Source organism: Dipteris shenzhenensis, chromosome 6 (assembly GCF_047967505.1).
Source record: "Dipteris shenzhenensis isolate YYH24624 ecotype China chromosome 6, Dip_SZ_1.0, whole genome shotgun sequence".
Taxonomy (NCBI): Eukaryota; Viridiplantae; Streptophyta; class Polypodiopsida; order Gleicheniales; family Dipteridaceae; genus Dipteris; species Dipteris shenzhenensis.
In genome coordinates, this window is record NC_141601.1 from 29509554 (window position 1) to 29537078 (window position 27525).

The 27525-nt window shown below is 42.2% G+C and overlaps 1 protein-coding gene and 1 long non-coding RNA gene across 3 annotated transcripts; one reads left to right on the top strand and one right to left on the bottom strand.

The window, feature by feature from the left end:
- The first annotated feature begins 3171 nt into the window (after nt 1–3171).
- Nucleotides 3172–6801, top strand: LOC147901033 (putative methyltransferase PMT17). Its single transcript, XM_087375933.1, has 6 exons — nt 3172–4296; nt 4629–4839; nt 4928–5225; nt 5320–5712; nt 5810–5887; nt 6470–6801. The coding sequence occupies exons 1-6, from the start codon at nt 3640–3642 to the stop codon at nt 6711–6713; spliced, it is 1881 nt and encodes a 626-aa protein (XP_087232059.1). The 5' UTR covers nt 3172–3639; the 3' UTR covers nt 6714–6801.
- A 3853-nt stretch (nt 6802–10654) lies between these two features.
- Nucleotides 10655–12082, bottom strand: LOC147901034 (uncharacterized). 2 transcript variants are annotated; one of them, XR_015541231.1, is made up of 4 exons: nt 11861–12082; nt 11724–11765; nt 11485–11658; nt 10655–11045 (listed from the first exon to the last, which is right to left on the bottom strand). It is a non-coding gene; the product is annotated as an uncharacterized LOC147901034 (long non-coding RNA). The 2 variants fall into 2 exon arrangements; XR_015541232.1 differs by having other exon boundaries at nt 11198–11658.
- Nucleotides 12083–27525: the final 15443 nt, after the last annotated feature.

Here is a 27525-nt window from a genome sequence, read left to right on the forward strand (position 1 = left end):
CTAATGCAAGGGAAAATTTTGAATATCTTCATATAAAACTAAGGCCAAAGTGTTAAAACGATTCACATTAGAATCTGAATAATAACCATAGCACACATGCATAGTCCTTTGTCCATTCTCTATCCATTGTGGTACCAAAATCATGGAATACACTTATGAGGAATGAGTTGGTGCATTAAGTAGACGATAAAAGAATTTAAGTGGTTGAAAGGTCAACTATATACAACATTTGGTTATAATATTCCTACTTTGTTACACAAGAATAGCAAATGTGCATCCATTTTATAAGGTAGATCTTAAGAGAAGTTTTTTGCAAGGCTTCATGTATTCCACTATAGAAGAAAAGGTCAAAGTGTTGCCAAACTAGTATTTTGTTCTTTACACCCTTTTATACACAAAAATGTTGCACAACATATATCAATCAATTTTTTTTGAATATATAAGAATTTTCATGTACCTTTATCTTGTCTCACAATGATAGGTCCAAGAAAGAGAGCCAAACCCAACTAGCCAAGTGAACATTTGTCTCTAGTTCAATTGTGGTCCACATTATTTGGATATTTCATGTGCTACAGAGTATTACTAAGAAGTATTGGTACACAAACATTGTATTATGTAGCTATATGATACAAATATGATGTGTTGGGTTTAATTGCATTTGCATATATCATTGTACTATAGATGAGGTGCCTTAATTTTATACAATTACCTACAAAGCCTTTACCTATCTGAGGCTTCTTTGCTATAAGAGACGTGGGCTCGGTACATTTAAAAGTCCATTAGCCTTTTGGAAAGAAAGTACTATTTGCTTATGTCATGTAATCATTACCATAAGGACGTGGAACAAATGAGGTCCCAAGGCACTTTTACAAGAAAAATGTTGGAGCTTTGCTTGGAAAGAAAGTACTATTTGCTTAAAAGTCCATTAGCCTTTTGGAAAGAAAGTACTATTTGCTTATGTCATGTAATCATTACCATAAGGACGTGGAACAAATGAGGTCCCAAGGCACTTTTACAAGAAAAATGTTGGAGCTTTGCTTGGAACTATGAAGTTAATGACTAAATTTGCGCACGCGCATGTGTGTGTGAGTGAGAGAGAGAGAGAGTGAAAGTGAGATTGGTTGTTAGTAGAAGTTATGTGTGACCTCACATTTGGTAATAATAGACTCCCTTAGTGGTGTTAATGTCGATGTTTTTATTCATGGGCGCAGTTTAGTCTTGAATTGATGTCGCTTTGTGAAGATAATGGTGTAGATATATGAAAAGGTGGGACTTACCATATGGAGTCGATAATTTAAATGCATTGATGTCTGCTACCCAACGAAAGGGGAGCCAAGATTCCACTTCACCATCCAACGAATCAAGTTTATCTATGGAGGACATGTTCTTTTTCAGCTATGGAAAGAGCTCATTGTGGGCTACCATAAGACTCCAGTCAATTTTCAAGGAAGGAACACAAATGGAACCTAGAGGGCAAGGTCACAAATTTCCAAACATATTGAATACCAAGCAACACTAACAAATACGCCTGTGTTGAGGCCAAACATCCATCCCACCATGACCTTCGCTATATCGCCCCTAGAAGGTGAGTGGTCCATGGTAGGTTGATGTTTGCATTGAGGCACCATAATGGGTGAAGTTCATGACTATATGGTATGTGGCAACAAGATGAACTCTAAAAGCCACCTTGGTTGGGTTCATTGAGTGAACTCAAAATAAGGTCAAAACCCAATGTTTGACTAGTATTGGCATATACTAAAAAATAGCTGAAAGGACAATAAGATTATGATGGCATATGTCTAGATACCAACGCTAGGACACCTTCTAGACAATGCAATTGAAGCCTAGGGAGTCAACAATGCAGTTGAAGCCTAGGGAGTCAATAACTCCTAGTATTGCCCAAAAACTTAATTAATTTCAATCACTAGCTTGAACATTGACGCTTCCATGTACGTATTCAAAAGCACCATTACCCCTACCAACACACATATGAAATAAAAGTTTGTCGACCTCATAACATTACAAAAAAAGTGGCAAACGTTAATGGCATCAACTTAACAAAGGATTCCCTACTTCTTCAAAGGTATGGTGTATAATGCTTATGAACTTTACTCGTGTTGGCATTACTCACCCCAACTTGAATGTAGAAGATGTGCCTTCCATGAAGGTAGAGATTGTAATATCCCAGTAGTGATGGGGTTCTATATGGTGCGAGCCGGAGTCCTCAGAGGATTGACCTCCAGCTATGGAGTAGCCTTAAGAACAACCAGGTAGGGAAGGGCCTCAATAGGCTGAGGCCTAAAGGGAGTCTGAGTCCACCAAGGCGATGCAAAGCATTGAACGAAGAATAGTGGCTACTCTCTAAGACTATTTGAAGTCAAACGATGATTGGGCAATGTTGCAAGCTTAGTTGAGGATCAATTGAGGGCATGTATGTTCTATTGGGCTACAGTCTGAGATCCAATGGGAAGGGAAAGCCATACCTTTTAAGGTAGGTTTTATTGTTCTCCATGCATGTCTTAATCATACTTAGGAGTTGATGTATATCTAACTTAACCAATGGTTTTTGGGACGTGAGGAGGCATGCATGGCTAGGGGAAAGAGGTGTAGGACCTCCATACCTAGTGCCATTTGGCAATCGAAATGGTATTAGAGTAGGTGTAGGACCCTCCATACCTAGTCCCTCCTTTGTTGCCATTTGGCAACCAAACATTATACTGATGCTACTGTATGGCATGGAATGTGCATGGCTAACCTTGGATTGCAATTGTAGCAATGCTGGTGGGATGTGACTATTCAGAGTAGGTTGCTCTTGCAGACTATTTAGACTAGATGGGTTCTGATGTTTTTCCTCGATGAAAATGCTTGACCTATACGTGTATTAGTGCTAGCAGCAACATTAGCTTAGGTTTATGAAAAAGAGATTACATGGCTCTATTTAATTAATTTCTTTAGTTAGTCACTATAGTAGGAGTAGACCAAATATCAACATTGCACATCCAAAATTTTTGCAACCGCATGATTTGTGGTCTACACATAAGTTTATGGATAAGGGGGGGGGGGGAGAGAGAGAGAGAGAGAGAGAGAGAGAGAGGTTGAGAGAGAGGGGAGAGAGACTCTGATTCTGAGAGAGAGACAAGTTTTGAAAGAGGAGAGAAGTTCTTTTAACTGTCACGTTGTAGTTTGTGTGTGTGCATGACGAGGGGAAGCTTGTTGGGATGTGAGACAATGCCCAAGTTCTAACCTTCCCCAGTTTCTCTCACCACCCTCTCCTCTGTTTATTACACACCAGAAGCTTGCCTTGTACCACCTCCATTTGCTCAGTCACCTCCCCTTTGCTCAACTCCTCCTCCTCCTCCTCCTCCATTTGCATGGGCTTCATCTACTCATCTTGCTTCCCTCTGTTGGTTCTTGCCTGGTCATTTTGGGCAGGGGAGGCTCGCAGACCATGGCTGCATGGCTGTGCTGCTGAATTTCTGAGGGAAAGACAAGAACCACAGCTGAGGCTCTCTGGGTTTTTGGTTCGGTTCTCCTGCTCCTCAAATCTCCACCCTTGATTTCTCCTTGCAGCTTCTTGAAGCGCGTCCTCACCTTCCGGCAGTTTTCTTTCTTGTGAGTTTTTCCCGCTCCTCTGCTGTCATGGGCAAAGAGACGCTCGTATCCCCCAAAATTCATCAGTTTGAGGCCAAGCGGAAAAACCTTACGTGGGTTTTAGGAGTGATCATCCTCTGCTCGGTATTTTATTTGCTGGGCGCTTGGCAAAACGCGTCGCCGAAGCCCACTCTGCTCTCCACAGCTTCTTCAGACTGTGCTCAGGTCACCAGCGCCGCCGGAATTGAGCTTGATTTCGAAGCCCACCATTCAGCGACGAGCGAGGATGATTCCCCTGCACTGGATGTGTTTCCTCCATGTGATTTGAAGTATAGCGAACATACGCCATGTGAAGACACACAGCGTTCCCTACGATTCGAAAGGGATAGACTAATCTATAGAGAAAGGCATTGTCCCGCAAAGGAGGAACAGCTTAGATGTCTTGTCCCTGCTCCCCCTGGGTATAAAAATCCGTTGCCTTGGCCAAAGAGCCGGAAGTGGGTGTGGTACGCGAACGTTCCTCACAAAGAATTAACCGTAGAGAAGGCTATCCAGAACTGGATTCAGTATGAGGGTGACAGGTTCCATTTCCCTGGTGGAGGAACCATGTTCCCCAAAGGAGCAGATTCTTACATTAAGGACATCAGTAATCTTATTTCTCTTTCGGATGGCTCGATCAGGACGGCGCTCGATACAGGGTGCGGGGTAAGTCATACGGATTATGATTTACTAGACTGTGCCACGTGGTTCATCCGATTAGTCACCCCTGCCGACTAGCTAAGGCAAAATCACGCAGCACAATGAATCTGTCTTCTTTTGCAAGACTGGTCAATTTTAAGGTCCTCTGGTTGCGCTGGAGTACGGCGAAGAAGCTTTTAGTCGTCATCGTTCTAGAATGTGTGAAAGCGATGATCGTGTTGTTGTACATCGGGGAAGATGTGTTGTGCTAATCTCGTTGGTCCTTCGCAAAATTGGCGGTTCTAAAATAGTTTGGGCCAGTAGGAGGGGTAAAAACCAACAGATTGTATTCTGGACAGGTTGCAAGTTGGGGAGCATATTTGTTCAATCGGAACGTTTTGACCATGTCTTTTGCCCCGCGAGACACTCATGAGGCCCAGGTGCAATTTGCATTAGAACGTGGAGTTCCTGCCATGTTAGGCGTTATGGCATCAAAACGCCTGCCATATCCTGCCAGAGCTTTCGACATGGCTCACTGTTCTCGCTGTTTGATCCCATGGAAAGATTACGGTAGGCGATTATGTATTTTAACCACCTGCGGGCTGTAAATTTTGTTGCACAACTTGAGCTTTGCTGATGAGTTTTCTGTGGACCGTAGATGGTGTATATCTTATTGAGGTGGATCGGGTTTTGCGGCCTGGTGGTTTCTGGATCTTGTCCGGTCCCCCCATTAATTGGCAAACACACTGGGAAGGCTGGCAGAGAACCAAAGAAAATTTACAGGAAGAGCAAGATGCAATTGAGTTTCTCGCTAGGAGATTATGCTGGAAAAAAGTTGTCCAGAAAGGCAATCTTGCCATCTGGCAGAAAGCTTGGAACCATATTGACTGCAAGAAGAATCGAAGAATTTTTAAGACACCACACATTTGTCAGGGAGAAGATGCTGATGCAGCCTGGTAAGCACTTTTGATTTGAAACTCGTATCGTTGGAGCATCTGCACTTGCTGCAATAGTGTTTAATCTTGGAACCTGTGCAATTGTTGGCTGTAGGTACCGGAAGATGGAAGCTTGTATTACACCCCTCCCTGATGCAGAAGATAGGAAAGAAGTGGCAGGAGGTCCCCTGGCCAAGTGGCCACAGCGGTTGACGGCTGTACCACCTCGCATATTAAGAGGGACCCTTCCTGGAATTACTCCTCTTTCATTCCAGGATGATTCGAATTTGTGGAGGGAGAGAGTTTCCTACTATAAGAAGTCAATCATACCGCCATTGGGGCAAGGCAGATATCGCAATATCATGGACATGAATGCTGGCTTTGGGGGCTTTGCAGCTGCATTGGCTAGGGATGACGTTTGGGTCATGAATGCTGTTCCACCAGATGTGAAATACAATACTTTGGGTGTCATCTATGAACGTGGCTTAATTGGAAGCTATCAAGACTGGTCGGATGGCAAGATCTTATTGTTTTTATGTTCTGTTTAAACAAGTACATAGGTTTCTGGTTACTGGAAACAGACTGACACTTTTCTCACCTTGCAGGTGTGAAGCATTCTCAACCTATCCCCGGACATATGACCTTATTCATGCTGATGGTACTTTTAGCCTATATCAAGACAGGTGAAAGCTTGACATATGTGTCATGATTAAGCTCTGTAAGCAGATAATAGTTTCTCTTAATTTAATACATTCTTTTAACGAACAAGGGATCATGGGGACAGCTTATGATTGTTATGGAGAGAGAGAGAGAGAGAGAGAGATTCTTTTAATGAACAAGGGATCACGTGGGGAGCAGCTTATGATAGTTATGGGGGGAGAGACAGAGAGCTCATGCCTATTTATCTCCTCCAGCTCTCATGCCTATATATCTCCTCTATTTTTCTCTTTCCTTTAATTCCTTCGATTTGTTAGTTGATAATCCGTAATTTGTAAGATGGAGTCAGCATTTACAAACATAGAATCCTGCATAGTCTTGGCATGCCATTTGGATGTATTACCACTTCCACAATATGCTCTGACTTCAGCTCATGCATCCTCTAAGGACTTACTGGTAGAGGGGATATAACTGTGGCGGGAACAAAGTCGACTGTGTGAAAACTTTAAGCTATATGACCTATCGTAAAATTTTCAGGCTTTGTACAGTTCATGGAAAAGTCAAGATGGTAGTTTAGTTTTTCTTAACTTATGTATATTATGGAGCAGATGTGATATTGCTGATATTATTCTCGAAATGGACCGCATCTTGCGTCCTGAAGGGGCTGTAATAGTTCGAGATGATGTGGATGTGCTGAGTAAGGTGGCCAAACTAGCATCAGGCATGAGGTGGGAAATCAATTTGGCAGATCATGAGAGTGGTCCATTCAACAGACAAAAGATACTTGTTGCTGTGAAGAAGTATTGGGTAGCTGCAGTCTCGAATTCTACAGGCATCAGTCAACCTGGATAAGGCTCTGGTAGATCTGCAAGTTTGTGGTGATGGTATCAGGCTGGTTGACGATTGCTTATGCATAAAGAATCATCATGTTTCCATTTTATTTTGAGTGGGCTGTGAAGTCTGTCAGCACCTGTGTCACTCTTATTGTACACAATGCCCATCGGGCAGCAGTTCAGGTAATGTTTGGCTCTCGCAAGTTCCATGTGCTTGAAGCCCTCGTTTGGACAAGCAGTTCTTTGGTTTGAAGGCATGAAACCATTTTCTTCTTTGTGTAGATGATTGAAACTTGTGATTCTTTGCCAATGTTATGAAAGGGCAACCGAGACGCTTGCCGGTATTGTTCGATCTCCAAGTCTTTGCAAGGCTAATTCTTTAACTCATGTGGGGGGATCATGAATTGGTGATGCATAAAGTACTAGTAGGATCTTAAGGTGATTAAACCCTTAAGACTATGTGTACTTTAGAAGGAAGATTAGCCGTGCATGCAAGCTCACATACACATACAACTAACATGAGCAAATTGGATAGGCAAAATTACATTTCTCCAACTCCATCTTCATGACGAGTAAATGGACATGGGTCTTCATATGCACCCATAATGAGTTGACTACCATAACTTTCGTTGATTACCATGATGGCGTTATTGGAAAATGTAAATGCAAGAAATAAGAAAGATAATGTTAATTACAATCCAAAAATATTGGCAGACCCCCCCACGTCAGCATTGGAGGATCTACAACAATTTCTTTAGACAATATTCAAGCTAAACAAAACATGACAGCATGCAAAGACAAACTCTCAAATTACATACAACTGCAAAAATAATTTGACAAACCATAGGGATGCACATCGATTTTATGATTGCCAACGTTTGTGTGTCCAATTTCAATTGGAGGAAAAAGTGCTGGCAGACTCCCGACTGGCAAGGGCTAGGACTACTTTAAAATTGTGTGTTGTTCATACTCCGAAGGATGTTTATGCTTAGCTCTCAATGGTCTTGTTGTTCATATTGAAGTTCGAAGTCCATGCTGAAACGTGTGCACCTACTAAATTTACTAAACTCTAAGTCCATTTTGTTGTTGAAACGCCTACAGCTACTTACCCTAAGTTGTTGTTCGAAGTCCATTTTGCATTCTAGCTATTTCTCCAAGCGTATTACCCCAACTCAGTCCAAACAAAAAATGTTGAAGAACCCCCCCCAACGCCAACGTTGGGGTGTCTATGACCGTTTCATGGGAGAGCGTTATAAGTTTTGAAATAGGTTTTTTCTTCACAACCACAACAATGTTTGGCTAAGCTCCACATACAAGATACTTTTTTGGGAGATGCAATTTCTTAATTGAGGTTACATAGTTTGTGCTGCACTTTGAACCCAAGCTTGGTGTTCTTGCACTAAGTCCACTTTGAGTCGTAGGAAAAGAGTAAACTTCTTTGCTACTCGGGACGCGAAGCAGACAAAAGAGCTTTTCAACTCCAGCACAAATGTTGGTATATCCCTCATCGCTCAACGCCTGTGTTGGGGGTCTGTCAACATTTCCTTCACCCAGCTTTGATTGTGTAAATAGACCCACCTAAGAACATTTGATGCGTCATCCTCAATTGGAAATTCAATTATGCAGTCTAAACGTGCCAGATGCAACTCTAAACCTCGAGCAAAAACATTGGTAAACCTTCGGCTCTACAACCATTTCTAGATGCTTTGGAGGGCTCTCGAAGGTCTAGTGGGGAGGAAAATGAAAGAGCAAAAAAGAGAGAACCTGATTGAAGATGAGCAGTAAACGACCCAGGACCTCCACACCAACCTCATAGCTCTAGCAAAAGCAACAAAGCATAGCAAAGAAAGGCCTTTTGTGTGAAGGTACCAGCAACAATCCACCACAAGTAGGGGGGTCCTGTTTGAAAACAAGTTGAATACATTCAAGAGGCCTGTCGGGGCAAATTGAAAGGTGAGAAGAAGAGGAAGAGGAAGAAGAGGAAGAGGAAGAGGAAGAGGAAGAGGAAGAAGAAGAAGAAGAAGAAGAAGAAGAAGAAGTGGAAGAAGAAGAGGAAGAAGAAGAAGAGGAAGAGGAGGAAGAGGAAGAGGCTGAGCATCCATTTCCTGCGTATTGCCTATACTGGAAGCAGGGATGTATACCTCCAACGACTTCAGGAATGGAACCATAGGCTTCTCATTAGCTGGGGGAGCCTTTTCAAGAAGAAGAGGAAGAAGAGGAAGAAGAAGAAGAGGAGGAGGAAGAAGAAGAGGAAGAGGAGGAAGAAGAGGAAAAAGAAGAAGACTAAGAGGAAGAAGAAGACGAAGAGGAAGAAGAGCTTCGAGGAAGAAGAAGAAGAAGAGGACGAAGAGGAAGAAGAAGAAGAGGAGGTCGTCACCACCCGCGATCCACATCCTGGCCTTTTCAGACTTCACAGTGGTTTGCATCCTTGCGGCCCCCAACCATGTTCACATTCGTGATTTGCATCCCTGTGGCCCCGTCCGTGTCCCCCAACCATGGTGAACATCTCATGGTCAAAAGCTGCTCCGCCTTCGCCATCCCTACCTTGCTCTCCGCCTCCCTAGAGCCAAACTCAAGAGTTACCAGCAGTGTGGTGTAGCGGAGCTAGCCTCGTACAGAATGGCTATCTATGCTTTCAATTGCAGGCAGATTGTCACAGATGGCAGCGACAATGCAAGAATAGGAGGGGGGGGGGGAGAGAGAGAGAGAGAGAGAGAAGGGTGAGGAGGACGCGGCGAGGCGAAGACGAAGGCGGAGGAGCAATAGGACTGGCGATGGTGAGGGGGAGGAAAGGTTTTTAATTTAATTGGATTAATTAAATTAATTTAAATATATAATTAGTCTAAAGTTTCAATTAACATCCCAATTTATTTTTTCAGGCAATCATGCAAACTTATCAAGCTCCGTAGATCGAATGCAATTGTTGAATGCGTAGACAATTGAAAGACAACATTATAAAGCTGCTGGAACAAATCCTGTGGAAATCCCATGATTTAATTCGTAGATATGAATTTTTTGAATTAGGAGACCCATTAGGTCAGGGGGTTGAGGGTGTATTCAGAGGCGAGTGAGGGCTAGGACTCAAGTAGCAAAGTGGGGAAAGAGGCAAAAGGAGCTTTGGAGAAGCCAAGCGAGCTCGCAATCCTTCCAAGAATCCATTTCATTGCAGTGACAACAGAGGGAACAAGGTGAATGATAAATTATTATCATTCAAAAGGCTTGCCCAAAAAGGTCGCAAAGAAAGACCATAATCAAAACATAACATTTACTCGTTTTTACACTAAAATATCAAAATATCATATGGTATTCTAAAGGCACAACAAAATTTAGTCGGTTTTTTGGCCTGCCATATATGGAGCCTAAGTAAAGCCGATGGCATTTAGAAGCTCATTTTTTTGAGGAATTTGAGCCACTTGTTAGAAATCTAGAGTCTCCTCTCTCTCCACATTTTTAGCCCCCTCCTCTCCTCTTCTCTCTCTCTCTCCGCCTCTCCCTCCGAGTCCAGACTCTCTCTCTTCCTTTCTCTCTCTTTCTTCCTCCTCTTGGGCAGGCCTATTGAATGATACATATCATTCATCTTGTTTTCAAATTTAGCAGGTGCAAAATACACTAAAGGATGGTTTTTTTCTAGGATATGGAGCAATGGAGGGTCTCTCTAGCATGTCTAGGACCACTTGATTTGCTAAGGTGAGCAACAGTACCGACAGTATCTACACCATGAAAAAATTCAGTTTGTCGTCCGTGAAGATATAGCAATAAATATCCAACCATCTCTTGTTGGAGAGTATCAAACATTATCAAATACGAACACAACCACATCCCCGAGCTTCTATAGGGACTCGAGGTATTCTTGAGTGATTTCATTCTCCACTCGAAGTCACAACAAACAGATTCAACATGAAAGGAATACAGCACAAGAGAAAAAGAAATGCCTCCATCGTCAATCAGTTGCATCTTTACATCCATTTGTGGAAGCAATTGAACAAGAGCCTTTAATCTTTCGTAAAAGATCAGGCAATGCTTGTAGCTACTGCATATCCAACACTCTAGAACCAGTCCCTCGGAAGTCCCGAGAACATGCTGAGCAGTGAATTGATGCGAGGGGGAGCCAACGCCGTTACAATTCTCTACACCACAGAGACAATATCGTCAAGCCAAAGAGGCTACGCTCTCCTTCATGCGGCTTTTGCAATGGATGGTCAAGACCGATCTCAGTTGCGATGCATGATCATCACTGCTCAATCTACCAGTTTCGGATCCAACCTCAAGGGCGGATGTTGAATCTAGAGTTCTTGTCGTGGATGGTCCATTTTCTTGCTCATGCCAAGGCATCATCTACCTCAATCAGAAGCTGTTGTAGCAAAAAATCAGAGGATGAAACAAAAGTCAGCTCGAATCATGATTGAAGGAATGCTCTTGACTGCTTCATCAACTCCAATTACTGTCATAAAAAACAAACGATGAGTGTTCTCAACAACTAGTAAATTCGAGCGAGAAGTATACCTAAAGACGGTGACTTGCTGGGAGATACTTTTGGTGACATAGAAGGACAAGCTGTGGGGGGAAGGATTTGCAAAGACGCAAACCCAAACTCTCAATACAAAAGTTGGCAGAAGCACTTCACGCAAATTACTAGGAGAAGAAAAGGTAGAGGAGGATGAGGGTCTTATGGGGAGGAGAAGGGCTTGCAATTGGGGGCCGGGGATTTTAAGAGCTACAAAATCCTAGATAGAAAGTAATGAGTTAGTATTCTGCAGTCAAAGCATCACACATCTGACAAGGCAACTCACATTTTTCTTTCCCAAGAGGAGTTTGGATTGCCGTATCTGTAGACCATCGGAACGGTTCAAATATGATTCATTGAGTCACAACGTGATTCCACTTATTTCAACCCAGTTCTTCGTGGTAGCTTTAAAGCAAGGCTACATAGAGGTGTTTGTTTCTCTGCATTGTTCTTTGGTAGGCTGCACCGCTGGGATAGATGCGACTTAGCCATACACACGAAAAGCAACATGAGCCAAATGTGTACCTTTAGTACTCTTGGAAGGCAACGCACTTCAAACCTTACGGCCTGCAGACGAAAGGGGTGCAGGATTAACACCTCTGGATCCTTCACGATACGGTGCCAAACAAAAAATCCTGGAGCGAATTCGAAATGCCCAGTACCTCGTGCTGTCGTCTTTGCAAATTCTGGCAAGCCTATGAGGTGTCCGTAAGGGTAAGAGAAGGAAGAGAGCTTGGAGAGTGGCAGGGAGGAATGGAGGCTCCGAGGTGTTGCAGGTAGGGAAGAAGGCAAAGGAGATGGCTATGGACGCTCCAACAAAAAGGGAGATAAAGAGAGGGTGTTGTAGGCAGGGAAGAAGGCAAAGGAGATGGCTATGGTCTCTATGGCGCGTGGGGATGAATGCAGAGACTTGTTCTCTAGATTTGCGAGGAGGGGGTCCCGAGTTAATAGATCTTCAAGCCATGCATTGGCGGCCCTAATAAGCACGCCGTCAAACGCCGCTATGCCGAAGGAATCTCACTGTTCACAGAAAACTTTTTTCTCAACAAATCACAAAACTTGGGGTCAAATTTTGAAGGTTTTCCCTAAGAATTTGCCGATTTTTCTAGCAAAATATAACTAAATTGTCCAAAATTATGCAGATTTTACAAAATTGAGGAAATATTTTTTACGGGTGAAAATGAAAATGTTGCAGGTTCATTGTATATAGTTTGCAAGTTTTCTGTGAACACTGTGAAGGATACATCAATCGTCTCATGTGCAAAAAGTCAGGACTCTTCCACGTGTTTGCATGCTTTAAAAAATAGCAAAATTACAAGAATTCCTTAATTTTTCCTTTGCAAAATTGGAACGATTGCTTAAGCTACCTAGAGGGTATGCCAACAAAGGAAAGATGCCAGGAGAAGCAGTCTGCCAGTGAAGAAGTGCTGGAGTCAGCTGTAGCAGTTAGTGAGATGCTCGGTTGGCAGCATTTGTTGAAGGGTTGGCAGGAATTTGATGGACTGACAGTCATAGCAGTAAACAATCTACACTAATGCTGCAAAGGACATCCACAACAAACAAGTATTTGAATTGCTAAAAAACAAACCACATATCCTACAAGTAATAGACAAGAAACACAAAACATGTAGCAAAAAAATTGCAATACCAACTGATCCAAAAAACACCGTAGGCTTGCACACAACATTACATTTAAAACCAGGAATGATTATTGAAATTCACTCAAGAAATTTAGACATTTTTGATGGTTTGGTCAATGGCACCGATGGAATATTCAAATACTTTAACACAAACACATAACCTAAAATAGTGTGGGTTCTATTTGACAACAATGAAACTGGATATGCAAGATTGGTTGTAGTGGGCTATGTTAATTTATTCGTATGCTTTGTCTGAAAAGAAGAGATTTTGTCATATGATTACTTAGAAGCTACATCCCAAGTTTGGAGATCAGATACGGAACTCCTGAGCCTTCTACACATTAGACGCGGAACTTTCTAGCCTTCAGTAGAGTAAACTTCTTGCACACATGGATTTCGGTATTGCATTAACACTCAAGTTTTTTCTTTTGGAGACAATACACTCTTTTCTTCATGTTTGTGTATGTTCCACGTTTAGTTGGTATTCTAATGGTCTCAAAACCAGTCGCATTGGGTGGATTGAGACTATTTTTGACATTTGCTTGTAAGAGTTCTTCAAAAAGACTTTATAGCATTGTGTGCTAGTAGCTGCATTGGGGACCGAGACCATTTTTTGGCATTTGTTTGTAAGAGTGCTTCAAAAAAACTTTAAGCCATTACACTACTTGTTGCAAACTTCAAATAGGTTGCCAAAGCAATGCTTGGAAATGGTTGTAGACCCCCCAGCATCGACGTTGGAGGATATGACCATTTTTAGGCTTTGATTCACCAAATGTGAGATTAGCAATTGCAAGGTATAATGTAGCATGCTTTTTTTAGATTGCATTTTAGATAGACTATTTCATAATGAATAGCATGACATGAGTCACATATTTTGACATTTAAGAGTAGGAATATTTAGGGCATGGCACACATCATCCACATTTGCTATGGGATGTCAAATTCAATTTTGTCCATAGGATTCGTTGATGAATGTGAAGGGTTGCAACAAGACCTTTGACATTACTTTGCACTGGGTGAAGGGCCATTAGTTTTAGAGCAAATAAATGAGCAAGTAGAGAATACAACTATTATACCAAAAAAGGTTATTGAGGGAGTTCCTAGATATACTTTGGAATATCACTCTGGTCAAAATTATTTGGTGATACTACAACAAACTCTTGAAGAACGAGCTAAAGGATTAAAAAGTACCAAGCTTTGGAAAGGTGCAAAACTCATATGACGTGGAGGAGTTGCCGGTGCAGTGCGATGGAGATGTTGTATTCAAACTTCCACAAAAAAAGGAGGGTTCGCCACTCACAAGAATGGACCAAAAGGCTGATGGGCATGTATGGACTTCTAATGTGACATGCATAAAGGACACATTTCCAAGGCTAGTAACATGAGCTGATGTGGAGGGCATTTTCATTGTATGAACTTGGATTTCTCTTATTTTGAATGTACTAAACATGAAAATGAAATGCACATAACAAAAAATTTGGACTCAAAAAGGGGCCCTTTGGAGAATTTCTAAAATATTAGAGGCTTGGATAAGGAAATATGGTATCCATGAAGGAGATTATGCCATGTGGACTTCTTTGTAACAGAGGCTCCCCAAATCTAGGGGAAATTTCAGTTTTTTTTTCAAAATATCCCAAAAAACGTCATTGGTGGTTCACAATAAAAAATTATCTTTGGCAAGCTTGTCCTGACCATGTCAAGCCTCCTTGTTTTCCTCCCATGGCAAACTATCCCCTAGCTAGAACTATGCTCATGTTTTCCATTTGGCCCAAACTTTGACTTCCTAACCACCTCTCCCCCTATTCTCTCTCTTCCAAAACATTTCAAACATTCATTCCCGCCACTTTCTAGCAGCTGGTTACAAAATATCTTCTTTCCACTCTTGCTTAGACATTCTCTCTCCTCTTTGCTCACATTTTTCTTCCACATTTGAAAATCTCTCAGAGATACTTCTGTCTAAGCTCTGTCCATCCCTCTTCTCTTCCATTCATTCTCTACTTATTTCACTCTCTCTTAGAAACCACAGTTGTGACCTAAATCTGCTTGGAAGGAGGGAGAAAAACGGGTGTTCTCTCATTTTTGGTTCTTTCCTCACCTTTTTGGAGTATAGAGAGTCACCTCCTGAAGTTGCGACCTAAATCTGCTTGGAAGGAGAGAAAAACGGGTGTTCTATCATTTTCGGCTCTTTCTCTACCTTTTTAGAGTATATAGAGTCAACTCCAGTAGAAGGAACACATACTTTTCAGGTAATGAAGTGGTTTCGCCTTGAAAGTTTTGTTTGTATTAAGTAGATACATTTTTGTATCACTTTTTGTCCATATGTTTGTTACAAGGGACAGGGAAGAGGGAGAGATTGAGGTAGATGATATTTAAAACTACAAGATGAATTTTGACATTTCTTTCTTTATTGGTATAGGAGGGATAGATAGAGTAAGGGAAAGAGAGAGAGAGAGAGAGAGAGAGAGAGAGAGAGAGAGAGAGAGAGAGAGATTATTGAGAATTGCTATGTTGTTTTCTATTTGAGGGGATGAGTGAGGGAGAGAGAGAGAGAGATAAAATAGTTATTTTTTTCTTCATTAGTATAGGAGAGAGAGAGAGAGAGAGAGAGAGAGAGAGAGAGAGAGAGATTATATTTGAAACTGCTATGTTTTTTTATTTGTTTAAGGGGATGAGTGAGGGAGAGAGATAGAAAATAGTCGTTTTTTTCTTTGCTACTATAGGAGGGATAGATACAGGAAGGGAAAAGAGAGAGAGAGAGAGATTATATTTCAAACTGCTATGTTTTCTTCTATTGAGGGGATGATTGAGGGAGAGAGACAGAGATTGTATTTCAAACTGCTAGGTTTAGAAGTATTTGAGAAAGAAGGAAGAAAAAGATATCCTAATCAAAGAGTTGTAGGAGTGAGAGAGAGAGTGATATGATATTGATAATGTTTTCTTTGTTTGTGGAGAAACAGAGTAGGAAGAGAGCATATCGTAAACTAAGTATTTCAAAAAAAATTGTTGTTTGTTTGTGTGAGGGGTACCTTGGAAGATAGACTGAGAGAGAGAGAAGTATTCTATGTTTTTTGTAATAATATTTAGTTTGTTTTTGTGAGAGAGTTAGTTAAAGGAGAGAGAGAGAGAGAGAGAGAGAGAGAGAGAGAGAGTGAGACTTGCAAAGAAAGAGAAAGAGAGGGATAGAGAAAGAGAGAATAGAAGACATAAATTTGGAGGGTCTTTGGAAGTAGAAAGAGCTAATTTTAATCATATGGTATAGGGGCAGAAACTATGGAAGTAGAAAATGATAGATATAGAAGTAGTTTACAGTCTGTTGTATTGAAGAATGTTAAGGATGAGCATGGGGAATGGATTTCTTAGCTCTACAAGAAATATTCTTGTATCACAATGCAACCCACTAATCGTGGGTGCTACAAAGTGGGTTGGAAGGATGCAATGGACATCTCCAAACATTGGAAGGGAAGGATGAGCATGGGGAATGGATTTCTTAGTTCTACAAGAAATATTCTTGTATCACAATGCAACCCACTAATCGTGGGTGCTACAAAGTGGGTTGGAAGGATGCAATGGACATCTCCAAACATTGGAAGGGAAGGATCTTAGATTTTGAAAGTTCTCCTGGTAGTAACACAGTGACACAGGTATATATTCATCATGTTTTTACTCATGCAAACATATATGTGCATTCAAATTCAGGACTTCCATATCGTAGGCCCAATTGTAAGTTTTTCAAAGTGTACTAGTACTTCATTTGATTTTTAGAGTATTTGCATTTATTTGGGGACTTTGACACAGCTGTCTTATGCCTTGTATTTGTTTTACAGACTTATATCCATCTACTTACAAAGAGTGGGAGCATATCAACAAATATGACATGTTTCAGAAAAGTATTAGACCAAGCAAAAATGAAAACCCTAATTGCATACAAAATCTAATGATTGAAATCTACAAATTCAAAAAAACATTTACTTATCATCAAACACTATTAAACTATGTGAATGAACAATACCTCACAGGGATCTTTGAAGAAAAAACGTGATCAAACTTGTCCTCCTCAATGGTCCCTCTTGTAATCCAAGATGCTGAAATTGATGGATTTCTCTCCAATACTAATTATATGCTTCCAAACAACTGCAAATCTATTTCAAACCATCTTTTGTAAAAAACCTCAATAATAAGAGTGTATCTTTTAAAACAAAAAAATCTTTCTTCCTCTTTAAATCATGTATTAAAAGAAAACAACAAAATTACCAAAACAAACTACAAATTAACTGCTTCTTCAAAGTTGCATCATAAAATCTCGTTATTTTCATTGTCTTGCATTGTTCTAAAGATTTTCTCACTTGAATCTCCATGCAAGTTGCCTTGATAGACCCTGATTTGAGTTTAAAACTAAAAACATTCTAAAACTACATGATTGAACAGTACCTAATTCTTGGAGCAAGGTTCTTTGAAAGAAAAATGTGATCAAACTTGTCCCTCCCAGTGGTCCCAAATGTGTTCTAGGATTGATGAAGATGATTCTTGCTTCAAATCTAGGCATACACATTTGGGTGCACTTGGTATTTGGTGTGATTCTCTCTTGTAAGCACTAGCATTTGGGAATTTTGCTTCATTTGCATCATGGCATCCTCTTCCATGTCTGAAAAGGAGTTTTTTAGCATTAAAAAGTTTGATGGGACAAACTTTTCTTTGTGGAAAGAACAAATAAGGGATGCGCTTATTCAAAAGAAGCAGATTAAACCCTTGGCAGGGATTGAAGCTAAGCCTGCAAATATGTCTAAGGATGATTGGAATGAGTTGGATGCATTAGCAAAATCTACTATTAGACTTCATCTTGCAGAGTCAGTTTATTTCACAATAGTAAATGAACAGACTACGGAAGATTTGTGGAAGAAACTGTGTGCCACTTATGAAAACGAAACTGCCTCTAATAAAGTTTACCTCATGAAGAGGTTGTTTGAGCTACAGATGAAGGAAGGGGTCTCCATTGCTTCTCACCTAAATGAATTCAATATTATTTTCAGCCAGCTTCAAGCTCAGAAGATGAATTTTGATGCGGAGACTAAGGCAATATTTCTCTTATGTTCATTGCCATCCTCATGGGATACCTTCCATACAGCTATCAGTAACTTTGCACCTGGTGGAGTACTGAAATTTGATGATGTTGTAGGTAGCTTGTTGGCCGAGGAGATAAGACGGAAGTTTATGGATGGCAACAAGCAAGATGTAGCCTTAAATGTGCAAAGGGGGAGATCAATGTTCATAAGGAAGTCCCAAGAAAGAGGGAAGTCTCATAGCAAATCCAGGGCACGAAAAATTGAGTGTTACCACTATGGCAAGAAGGGCCATATGAAAAAAGATTGCTACAAGCTGAAAAGAGAGCAAAAGGATAAGAAAAAGAATGCAAATTGGGGTGCAAATCAAAAGGAAGAGAATCCAAGGGATGACAAAGGAAAAGTGAAGATCGAGGAAATCAATGCAGTCACACATGATAGTGACAATGACGTTCTCTTCATGTCTAGTTTATCTGCAGAGTTGCTTACCACTTCAAATGATGCATATTCCCAGGATTAGATTTTAGATTCTGGTGCTTCATTCCATGTTACTCCCCATAGGGAATGGTTCTCCACTTATGACAGTGGAAAGATAGGTTGTGTGCATCTTGGAAATGACTATGCATGTGACATAGTGGGAGTAGGTGACATAAAATTTTCTTTTGCAAATGGGTCTGCATTTATTTTAAAACATGTGAGACATGTGCCTAAGTTGACCAAGAGTTTTATTTTAGTGGGTCAGCTAGATGATGCTGGTTTTCACACCATTTTTGGCTTTCAGAGTTGGAAAATTCAGAAGGGCTCTATGCTTTTGGCCAGGGGTGCCAAGTGTGGGACTTTGTATCCCTCCCTTACATGTATCAAGGGTATTTTATCATGTTGTTGCAATAACCGAGCAGCCAAGAACTTCTTTGTGGCATTGCAGGTTGGGGCACATGAGCCAGAATGGAATGAAACTCTTATGCCATTTGGGTTATGTACCGCATTTGAGTTTCTTTGATTTTGAATTTTTTGAGCACTATCTCTATGGGAAGTAGACTAAATCAGCCCATAAAAGAAGGGGAAAGAAAGAGTTTGAAAAGCTTGATTTGGTGCATTCAGACGTATGTGGTCCCATGTCTACACAGTCATTAGGTGGGGCTGAATACTATGTGACATTCATTGATGATGCAAGTAGGAAAGTGTGGGCTTATGCTATAGCTCAGAAGAATGATGTGTTCCATGTATTTCAGAAATGGCTAGCCTTGGTTGAGAATCAGTCAGGTAGAACGCTTAAATGCCTACGGACTGACAATGGTGGAGAGTATCTCTCTTATGACTTTCAACATTTCTGTGATACACGTGGGATTAAGAGGGAGCTCACATCCCCTCGTACTCCAGAGCAAAATCCAGTTGCAGAAAAGATGAACCGTACCATTCAAGAAAGGTTGCAATGCATGCTTTCCAATGCAAGTCTTTCTAGTGGTTTTTGGGCTGAGGCAATGAAGATTGCAGTGCATGTGATCAATAGATCACCTAGGAAGAGTTTGGATGGTGGTATTCTTGAAGAGACATGGAGTGGCAAGAAGCCCTCTTACTCTCATTTGCGTATATTTGGGTGTGAGGCATATGCACATTTGCCAAAAGAGCTTCGAAAGAAGCTAGATCCTAAGTCTAGGAAATGCATCTTTCTAGGTTATGGTGAAAGTGGAGAGGGGCTATTGTCTCTGGGATCCAGAAGCAAAAAAGATCATATGCAGCATTGATGTAGTCTTCAATGAGAAGAAGATGCATAAGGCACCCATGAGGGATGTGGAAATGAGGAGAATCACTTTCCAGGATGTGAATCCACCTGCATATGTTGATAGACAGCAAGCTGTCCATGCACCAAATGTGCAAGAAATGGTACCACCAAGTACTCCCACAGGTATACAGTCAAGGGTAGATGATGGATCATCTATTGGTGGAAATGATGAGCCAAATGTGGCTGATGTGTAGGTGGGACAGCAAGCTGAAATGCCCTTGAGAAGATCATCTAGAGTGTCTAGACGGCCTGATAGGTTTGTTCCAGGGGTAGACTATGTGATGCTTGCTGATTGCGGGGAGCCTTCTTGCTACAGAGAGGCTATGATGCGCGAGGATCAATGCAAGTGGGAGTATGCTATGCAATCAGAGATGAGTTCACTTATGAAGAATAAGACTTGGGACTTGGTTTCTTTGCCACATGGAAAGAAAGCATTGCCATGTAAATGGGTCTACAAAATGAAGGTCACAGGTGATGATGTACCTAGGTACAAGGCCCGTTTGGTCGCTAAAGGGTTCAAGCAAGAAAAAAGTGTGGAATTTGATGAGATATTCTCTCTGGTTGTGAAGATGACCACACTTAGATGCATGCTTGGAGTAGTGGAAGCAGAGGATATGGAGCTTATGCAGATGGATGTCAAGACAGCTTTCTTGCATGGGGATTTGCATGAGGAAATTTACATGGTGTAGTCGGAACGATTTGAAGAAAAGGGCAAAGAACATTTAGTTTGCAAGCTGAAGAAGAGTCTCTATGGTCTTAAGCAAGTGCCTAGAGAATGGTATCAGAATTTTGATGGTTTCATTCGGTCCTAGGGTTTTAGAAGGAGTGAAATTGATCACTGCCTCTACATTACATTAAAAGGGCTAAGGATAATAGCCTGATAATCTTGGCACTATATGTGGATGATATGCTATTGGCTAGCAAGAATACTTATGAGCTAGATGCATTAAAGGCCAAGTTGCATGAGGCCTTTGATATGAAGGATTTAGGACCTGCAGGTCATATTCTTGGTATGCGCATCACACGTGATCGGAGTAGGAAACTCCTTTGGCTTTCACAAAAAGAGTATGTTACAAAAGTATTGCAGTGTTTCAATATGGAGGGGGGGAAGGCAGTGAGTACTCCATTGCCTCCATGGATATGTGAAACTGAGTCATACAGATAGTCCCAAATCAGATGAGGAGAGGGCCATGATGGCCAAGGTTCCTTATGCATCAACGGTTGGGAGTCTTATGTATGCTATGATAGCTACTAGACGAGGCATTGCATTTGCAATGGGAGTTGTTAGCTGGTATATGGCTAATCCAGGAAAGAGACATTGGGAGGCAGTTAAGTGCATCATGAGGTACATGAAGGGTACCAAGGAGATGTGCATTTGCTTTGGTAGAGGAGACATGCGTATACTTGGGTACACAGATTCAGACTATGCAAGGCATGTGGATAGTAGGAGATCCACTTCTGGTTATGTGTTCACCTTTGCAGGTCTCGCGCACAGAAGTGCACTGCTTTGTCTACCACAGAGGCTGAGTATGTTGCAGCCATAGAGGGTTGCAAAGAGGCTATATGGCTTGATCAGCTAGTGGGAGATTTGGGGATTCATACAGGTGTACTGACACTGCATAGTGATTCCATGAGTGCTATTCAGCTAGCACGGAATCCGGTCTTTCATGCAAAGACCAAACACATTGAGGTCAGGTACCATTTCATTAGGGAGGTACTTGAGGACAAGTGCATAGAGCTTGTTAAGGTTCATACAGATGATAACCCTGTAGATATGCTAACGAAGAGTCTACCTAGTCAACGGTTTGGGTATTGTCGTGTATTGATGGGCATTGGATAGTATGCTCACTGATTGTTCTCCCTTAAAGGCACATTGTCATTTAAGTGGGAGGTTGTGGGGGTTAAAGGTCACTGTGCCTTTACCCCGGTTATGTACAATACTCAAACACATATATAAATGAATGAAAAAGAAGATTATGGTGGTTCTGCACCCACCAAAACTTGTGTGGCTCTCTGTTTCTCTCTCTCCCTCTTTCGTTCTTGCTTTCATTGAGAGCACTCTCAATTCCGTCATGGCGTTAATTCAACATGTCACCACAGCGGAGGAGCCATGGATGGTCTTGAAAAATCAGTACGAAGCCACGAATCAGACGCGGATTTAGAATTTGGAGACTCAACTCGCGAATGAGAAGTTGTCTGAGTCTGAAGCGGTAGAGAAGTTCATCACCAGGGTGAAAAATCTGCGCGATCAGATGACTGCGATTGGCATCACCATCACCAGCGATTATCTAGCATGAAGGTGCATACGGATTCTCCCACCAAAGTATGACGGTCTTGTTACGGCACTGAATACGCAGAACAAGAATCTGCCCCCTCAACTTTGAGGATTTTAGCACGATGCTTCTGGAGGAGGAGATGCGTCAAAAGATGAGGACTAGAGAAGATACGGCTTTTTGGACCGAATCAAACAAAGGTAAGGGTAAGGACTCTAGTAACCCATCTTCTTCTGATGATAAAAAGAGAAAGAAGAAGATCAAGTGCTTCTATTGCAACAAGGCAGGGCACAAGCAAAATGAGTGTCGAAAGAAGATTGTAGATGAGAAGAACGGAGTAAAGAAAGAGTCCAGCAACAGCGCGCAGGAAGTACCAATAGAGCTGTTCATTGTAATTGAGGAGATTTGCACTGAGGCAGTTCATGTACCTACAGATGAACCGTGGATCATTGACAGTGGTGCATCATGCCACATGACCAATCGGAAGGATTGGTATACCTCTCTACAACCGGTAGGGAATGACATCCTGGTAGCAGACGGCTATGATGCAAAATGTCCAGCAAAAGGAAAAGATACGATTGCTCTCAAGTCAGATGGAGTTGTAAAACAGTTGTCCGATGTTCTTTATGTGCCAGATATCAAGAGGAACTTGTCCGTTTCTGCGATCATGGATCGGGACCTCAAAGTTCAATTCAATAAGAATGGTGCGCAGATCCTAGATCTTCAAGGGAAGGTCATTGGTAAAGGTACATGGTGCAACAACATTTATGAACTCTCAGCTTTCAGTGCTCGAGCGGATGTGAAGAACACTAAGTTGTGGCATGAGAGGTTTGGTCATCTAAACCTTAGCTCTTTGAAGGAGATGCATAAAAGTGGAATGATTGCAGACCTACCAGAAATTTCAGATCTGCCTGATGTATGTGAAACTTGCATGATGGGCAAGCGGCATCGGCATCCCTTTCCTAAAGAGGCCAACAGGGCAAAGGCTCCTCTAGAGCTCATTCACACGAACCTCTGCGGAAAGATGGAGACGGAAGCTTTGGGTGGTTCCTACTACTTCATGACGCTGATCAATGACTACAGTAGAAGGATATGGATATACTTCCTGAAGACTAAAGACGAGGCTTTTAGTAGGTTCAAGGAATGGCATGTAATGATCGAGAAAGAAACGGGGAGGAAGGTGAAGAAGTTGAGATCAGACAGAGGTGGAGAGTTCACATCAACTGAATTCAAAAGTTACTGCAAAAGTCATGGAATCAAGAGGCAGAAACCCCCGCCACATACATCACAGCAAAATGGAGTAGCAGAATGCAAGATGCGCATCATCTATGAAATGGGCCGGAGTATGATGAAAGGGAAAGATTTGCCAAAGACTTTCTGGGCTGAAGCATGTAACACTGCAGTTTACATCCTGAATCGTAGCTACACGAAGGCTGTGAACGGGATGACTCCACTGCAAGCCTTTTCTCGTAAGAAACCTTCAGCTGCACATTTCAGAGTTTTTGGATGTGACTGTTTTGTGCATGTCCCTGATGCTACCAGGACCAAATGGGAACCGAAAGCGGGAAGTGTATTGTCTTGGGCTACAGTGAAGAGGCGAAGGGTTACCGTCTCTATAACCCTATTACCAAGAAGGTAATTGTAAGTCGCGATGTGCTCTTCTCAGAACAGCCGCATCAATTGGAGGAGGATGCTTCCTTCCCAGACAACCGGGACCAAGATATCCACCCAGTACCACCACCAATAGCAGACCAAACTCCCCCAACGGTGCTTGGGAGGATTCAAGACAAAGAAGATAAAGAAGAGCTTGCAGAACCACAATGGCAACGACCATTCCCGAAGTGGGTAAAGTAGCTTTTAGACGGCAGAGAACCTCCAGCCATTGAGGAGGAACCATCCGAACACCGCCGGTCCAAGAGATTAAAGGAGCAAAGAAGGGTGCAGGAACACTTGGTCAACTATGCTTTGATGACAGAAGTGATCCGTGCTGATGAACCCAAGTGTCTTGAAGAGGCACAGGGCGATGATAGGTGGATGGCGGCTATGCAGTCGGAGTATGGTTCCATAATGAAAAACAACACTTGGGACCTTGTGGATCGTCCACCAAAATGCAAGGTAATCGACACCAAGTGGGTGTACAAGACCAAGTATAAGTCCAACGGCATGTTGGATAAGTACAAGACTCGGCTCGTGGCAAAAGGATTTGCACAGGTACATGGTTTTGATTATCAAGATATTTTGCTCCCACAGCTCGACTAACCACAATTCGCAGTGTTTTGGCTTTAGCTGCCCAGGGAAGTTGGCCCGTGTTTCAGATGGATGTGAAATTTGCCTTTCTGAATGGAGATCTCAAGGAGGAGGTATACGTGGAACAACCACCAGGATTTGAGATCCCGAGTTCAGAAGGTAAAGTCTGCAAACTGAAGAAGGCACTTTATGGGCTGAAATAGGCCCCACGGGCATGGTACCAGTGAATTGATGCCTAATTTCTACAAAACGGGTTCAGGAGGAGCCCATCTGATGCAAATTTGTATATTTTCAGAGGAGGTAGGTGTATGATCGTGGTCCTTTATGTGGACGACCTTGTCATAACAGGGAACCATGAAGAGAAGATCTCGCAGACAAAGCATTTGCTAGGAAGAGAGTTTGAAATGACGGACCTCGGACTGATGCATTTCTGTTTGGGGATTGAAGTTTGGTAGGAGTCGAAATAGATCTTCATTTCACAGCTGAAGTCTGTTGGAGAGATACTGAAGGCATTTGGCATGGCTGAGTGTAAGACAGTTGGTACCCCTATGGAGGTTAACGCGAAGCTCTCAAACGAGGATTCATCACCACTGGTGGACAAAGTGAAGTACAGAAGGCTTGTGGGTAGCTTGATTTACCTCTACAACACACTGCCAGACATCAGCTTTACGACTGGTGTACTAAGCAGGTTTTCCAGTAAGCCCCGAGAGAACCATTGGAGGGTAGGGATGCGGGTGCTGAAATACATCAAAAGCACACTTGATTATGGCATCACCTATACCAAGGGCAACATCTTGATCGGATTCTGTGACTCGGATTGGGCAGGAGATGTGGATAGCAGGAGATCAGTGACAGGGTACTGTTTCTCACTTGGATCTGGAGTTGTGTCATGGGTCAACAAGAAGCAACCCACAGTTGCTCTTTCTTCTATTGAGGCCGAGTACAAATCTGCATGCTTTGCTTCTTGCGAGGCAGTGTGGTTGAGGAGGATTTTGGGGGACATTGGTGCAGTGCAGAACAAGCCTACGCAGTTATCATGTGACAATTAGAGTTGCATGGCGATTGCAAAGAACCCGGTGTTCCACGCTCGCACAAAATACATTGAGATTCAATATCACTTTGTACGTGAGCTCATCATGGATGGAGAGGTCGACTTGGTATACTGTCTGACTATAGAGAATGCTACGGACATCTTCACAAAGGCTCTTGGAAGAGACTTCCTAGAGAGGCATCTTCATCGACTTGGCATTGGGCCTTCATTGACTTGACATTGGGCCGAAAAAGTAAGTTCACTTGCAGGTGGACATTGAGGGGGGGTGTTAGATATCAATGCTCCACTCTCGTGTAACTACGCAGGAACCAGCTAACTTTACTTCACATGCCAAGGCTATGCCACGCCGGCCTTCATCTCTTCAAGGCCCTTGCTACGTCTATGTGATAGCACCTGCTTAAACACAAATCCATCTTGGCTTCTTGTAGCGGCTTAACACAAAATCCTAGAGGCTCGCCATCTTCCAATAACCTCATCGTAGTGTCTCCACTGTAGCTAACGTGATGCACTGAGTGATCGATAGATAGGTAGATTGCTTAGCATCATTCCCATAGAGCTCTAATCATTCAATTGTCTCACAACCTTAAATCTATAAACAAAAAATACCGAATGCACATCGAATGTCTGGGAGGGAATCTTACCTTGGAATCTTGGTTGAAGACATTGCAAGCAATGAGAGCTCTCCACTATTGCTTGAAGACACAGACAATGCTAAGAATCATGTGCTGACTAGCTTCCTCTATTTCTTGGATTCTAGTCTATGCTTTTCTCCCACCTTTTGATAAAAAGCTTAACTATGCTTTTGTACTTGCTTTTCACACCGTTAGATTTGCTTGAAATCAATGTCCATGATTGTGACAAGTTGCTCAAGGAGTGGCTCAAACTTCTCCCTAGGCTTCTTATCGTAAAAAGATTTTCTCTTTTTATGTAAAGAATGGCTGTATTTCTGGGAATAAGCATGGTCATAACTCCATTGGCACTCTCTAGGCCCAAGCTAAGCGGAGTCACGTCCAGAAGCAACACACTATTCACGTTCTCATCACCTTCTCTGTTTGTATTGTGGTACCATAAGCTACTGCCTCGTCTGGATTGATAGTCTTGCAGAGCTCCTTGCCATTGAAGAAATCCTACAATAGTTGCTGCACTTTGGAAACTCGAGTTGATCCTCCCACTAGAATGACTTTGTGAATCTAGTCTTTATCCATCTTGGCATCACGCAAACATTTCTCAACGCTTGCCCTCATGTACTTCCTGAACAAATCCAGGTTCAGTTCTTCAAATCTAGCTCTCCATAATTGTGGAGTAGAAATGAAAACCTTCATAGACCGATGGGTGTGTGACTGATGCTCCCGAGCTCGCTATGTTGGATCATCCACCGTCCACGGCACATAATGCTCGATCGGTATGGTTCTTGCTTTGGATATCGACATCGTTTTGCTCCAAGGGCTTCAACTCGCATATGCAAAGGTTGCTACAAAGATGGGAGCTGCTCTTGCTAGTTCCAGTAGCAACAGCGCACTAGCTGTTGTGCTCCATTTAGACGCCGATGTTGTGCCTACTTGTTGCTTGATGAGAGAAAGTCCCTCAATACATGGTTGAACAACAACAGCTCGAGCCTCTTGCGTCATCAACTGCACCTTCTATCCTCCTTTTTGCCATCTACGCACAAAATGGATAGTCCAATGAGTGGCTCCCCCAATGCTGTCGATTCGGGCCTCCCAAAGACTACCTTACAACTACATGAAATCATCCATGGCATCTTCATCTTCACGCTACCTGGATCACGTCTTGAGTTCTATGGCGCTCGAATCATCACGCATCCATCTGTTTGAGCTTCATTGGAATCTGCATGACTTGCCATAGCGTTGGAAAGCAAACTTGCAGATCCGGATTGTAGGAAGATTTCCTGCACTTGCACACATTCCTCGTACACTACATCTGTCTCGTGTCCAGTTTAATTGTCGACTGGCAAAGTACACAGGGTAGGCCAAGTTGTATTCCCCTAGTTGGGCTAACACGCACCCAATGCAAGCACTTGGCTTTAGCACTCCTCCTCTAGGTGGCTATCTGACGAGCATCACTACTTGTGCGCTCCCCCTTCATAGAACTTCGTTTGAGCTCTAGCAGTAGCTCGGGTAGATTCAAGCTCCATCTTTGAGCACATTAATAGTTGCTTCAACTCCTCTACATTCTATTCATCAACAAGATCTATTCTTAGATGAGCAAACTAGCAATGCCATATCACAAACTCGGTGACAATTGATCAACCTATATTC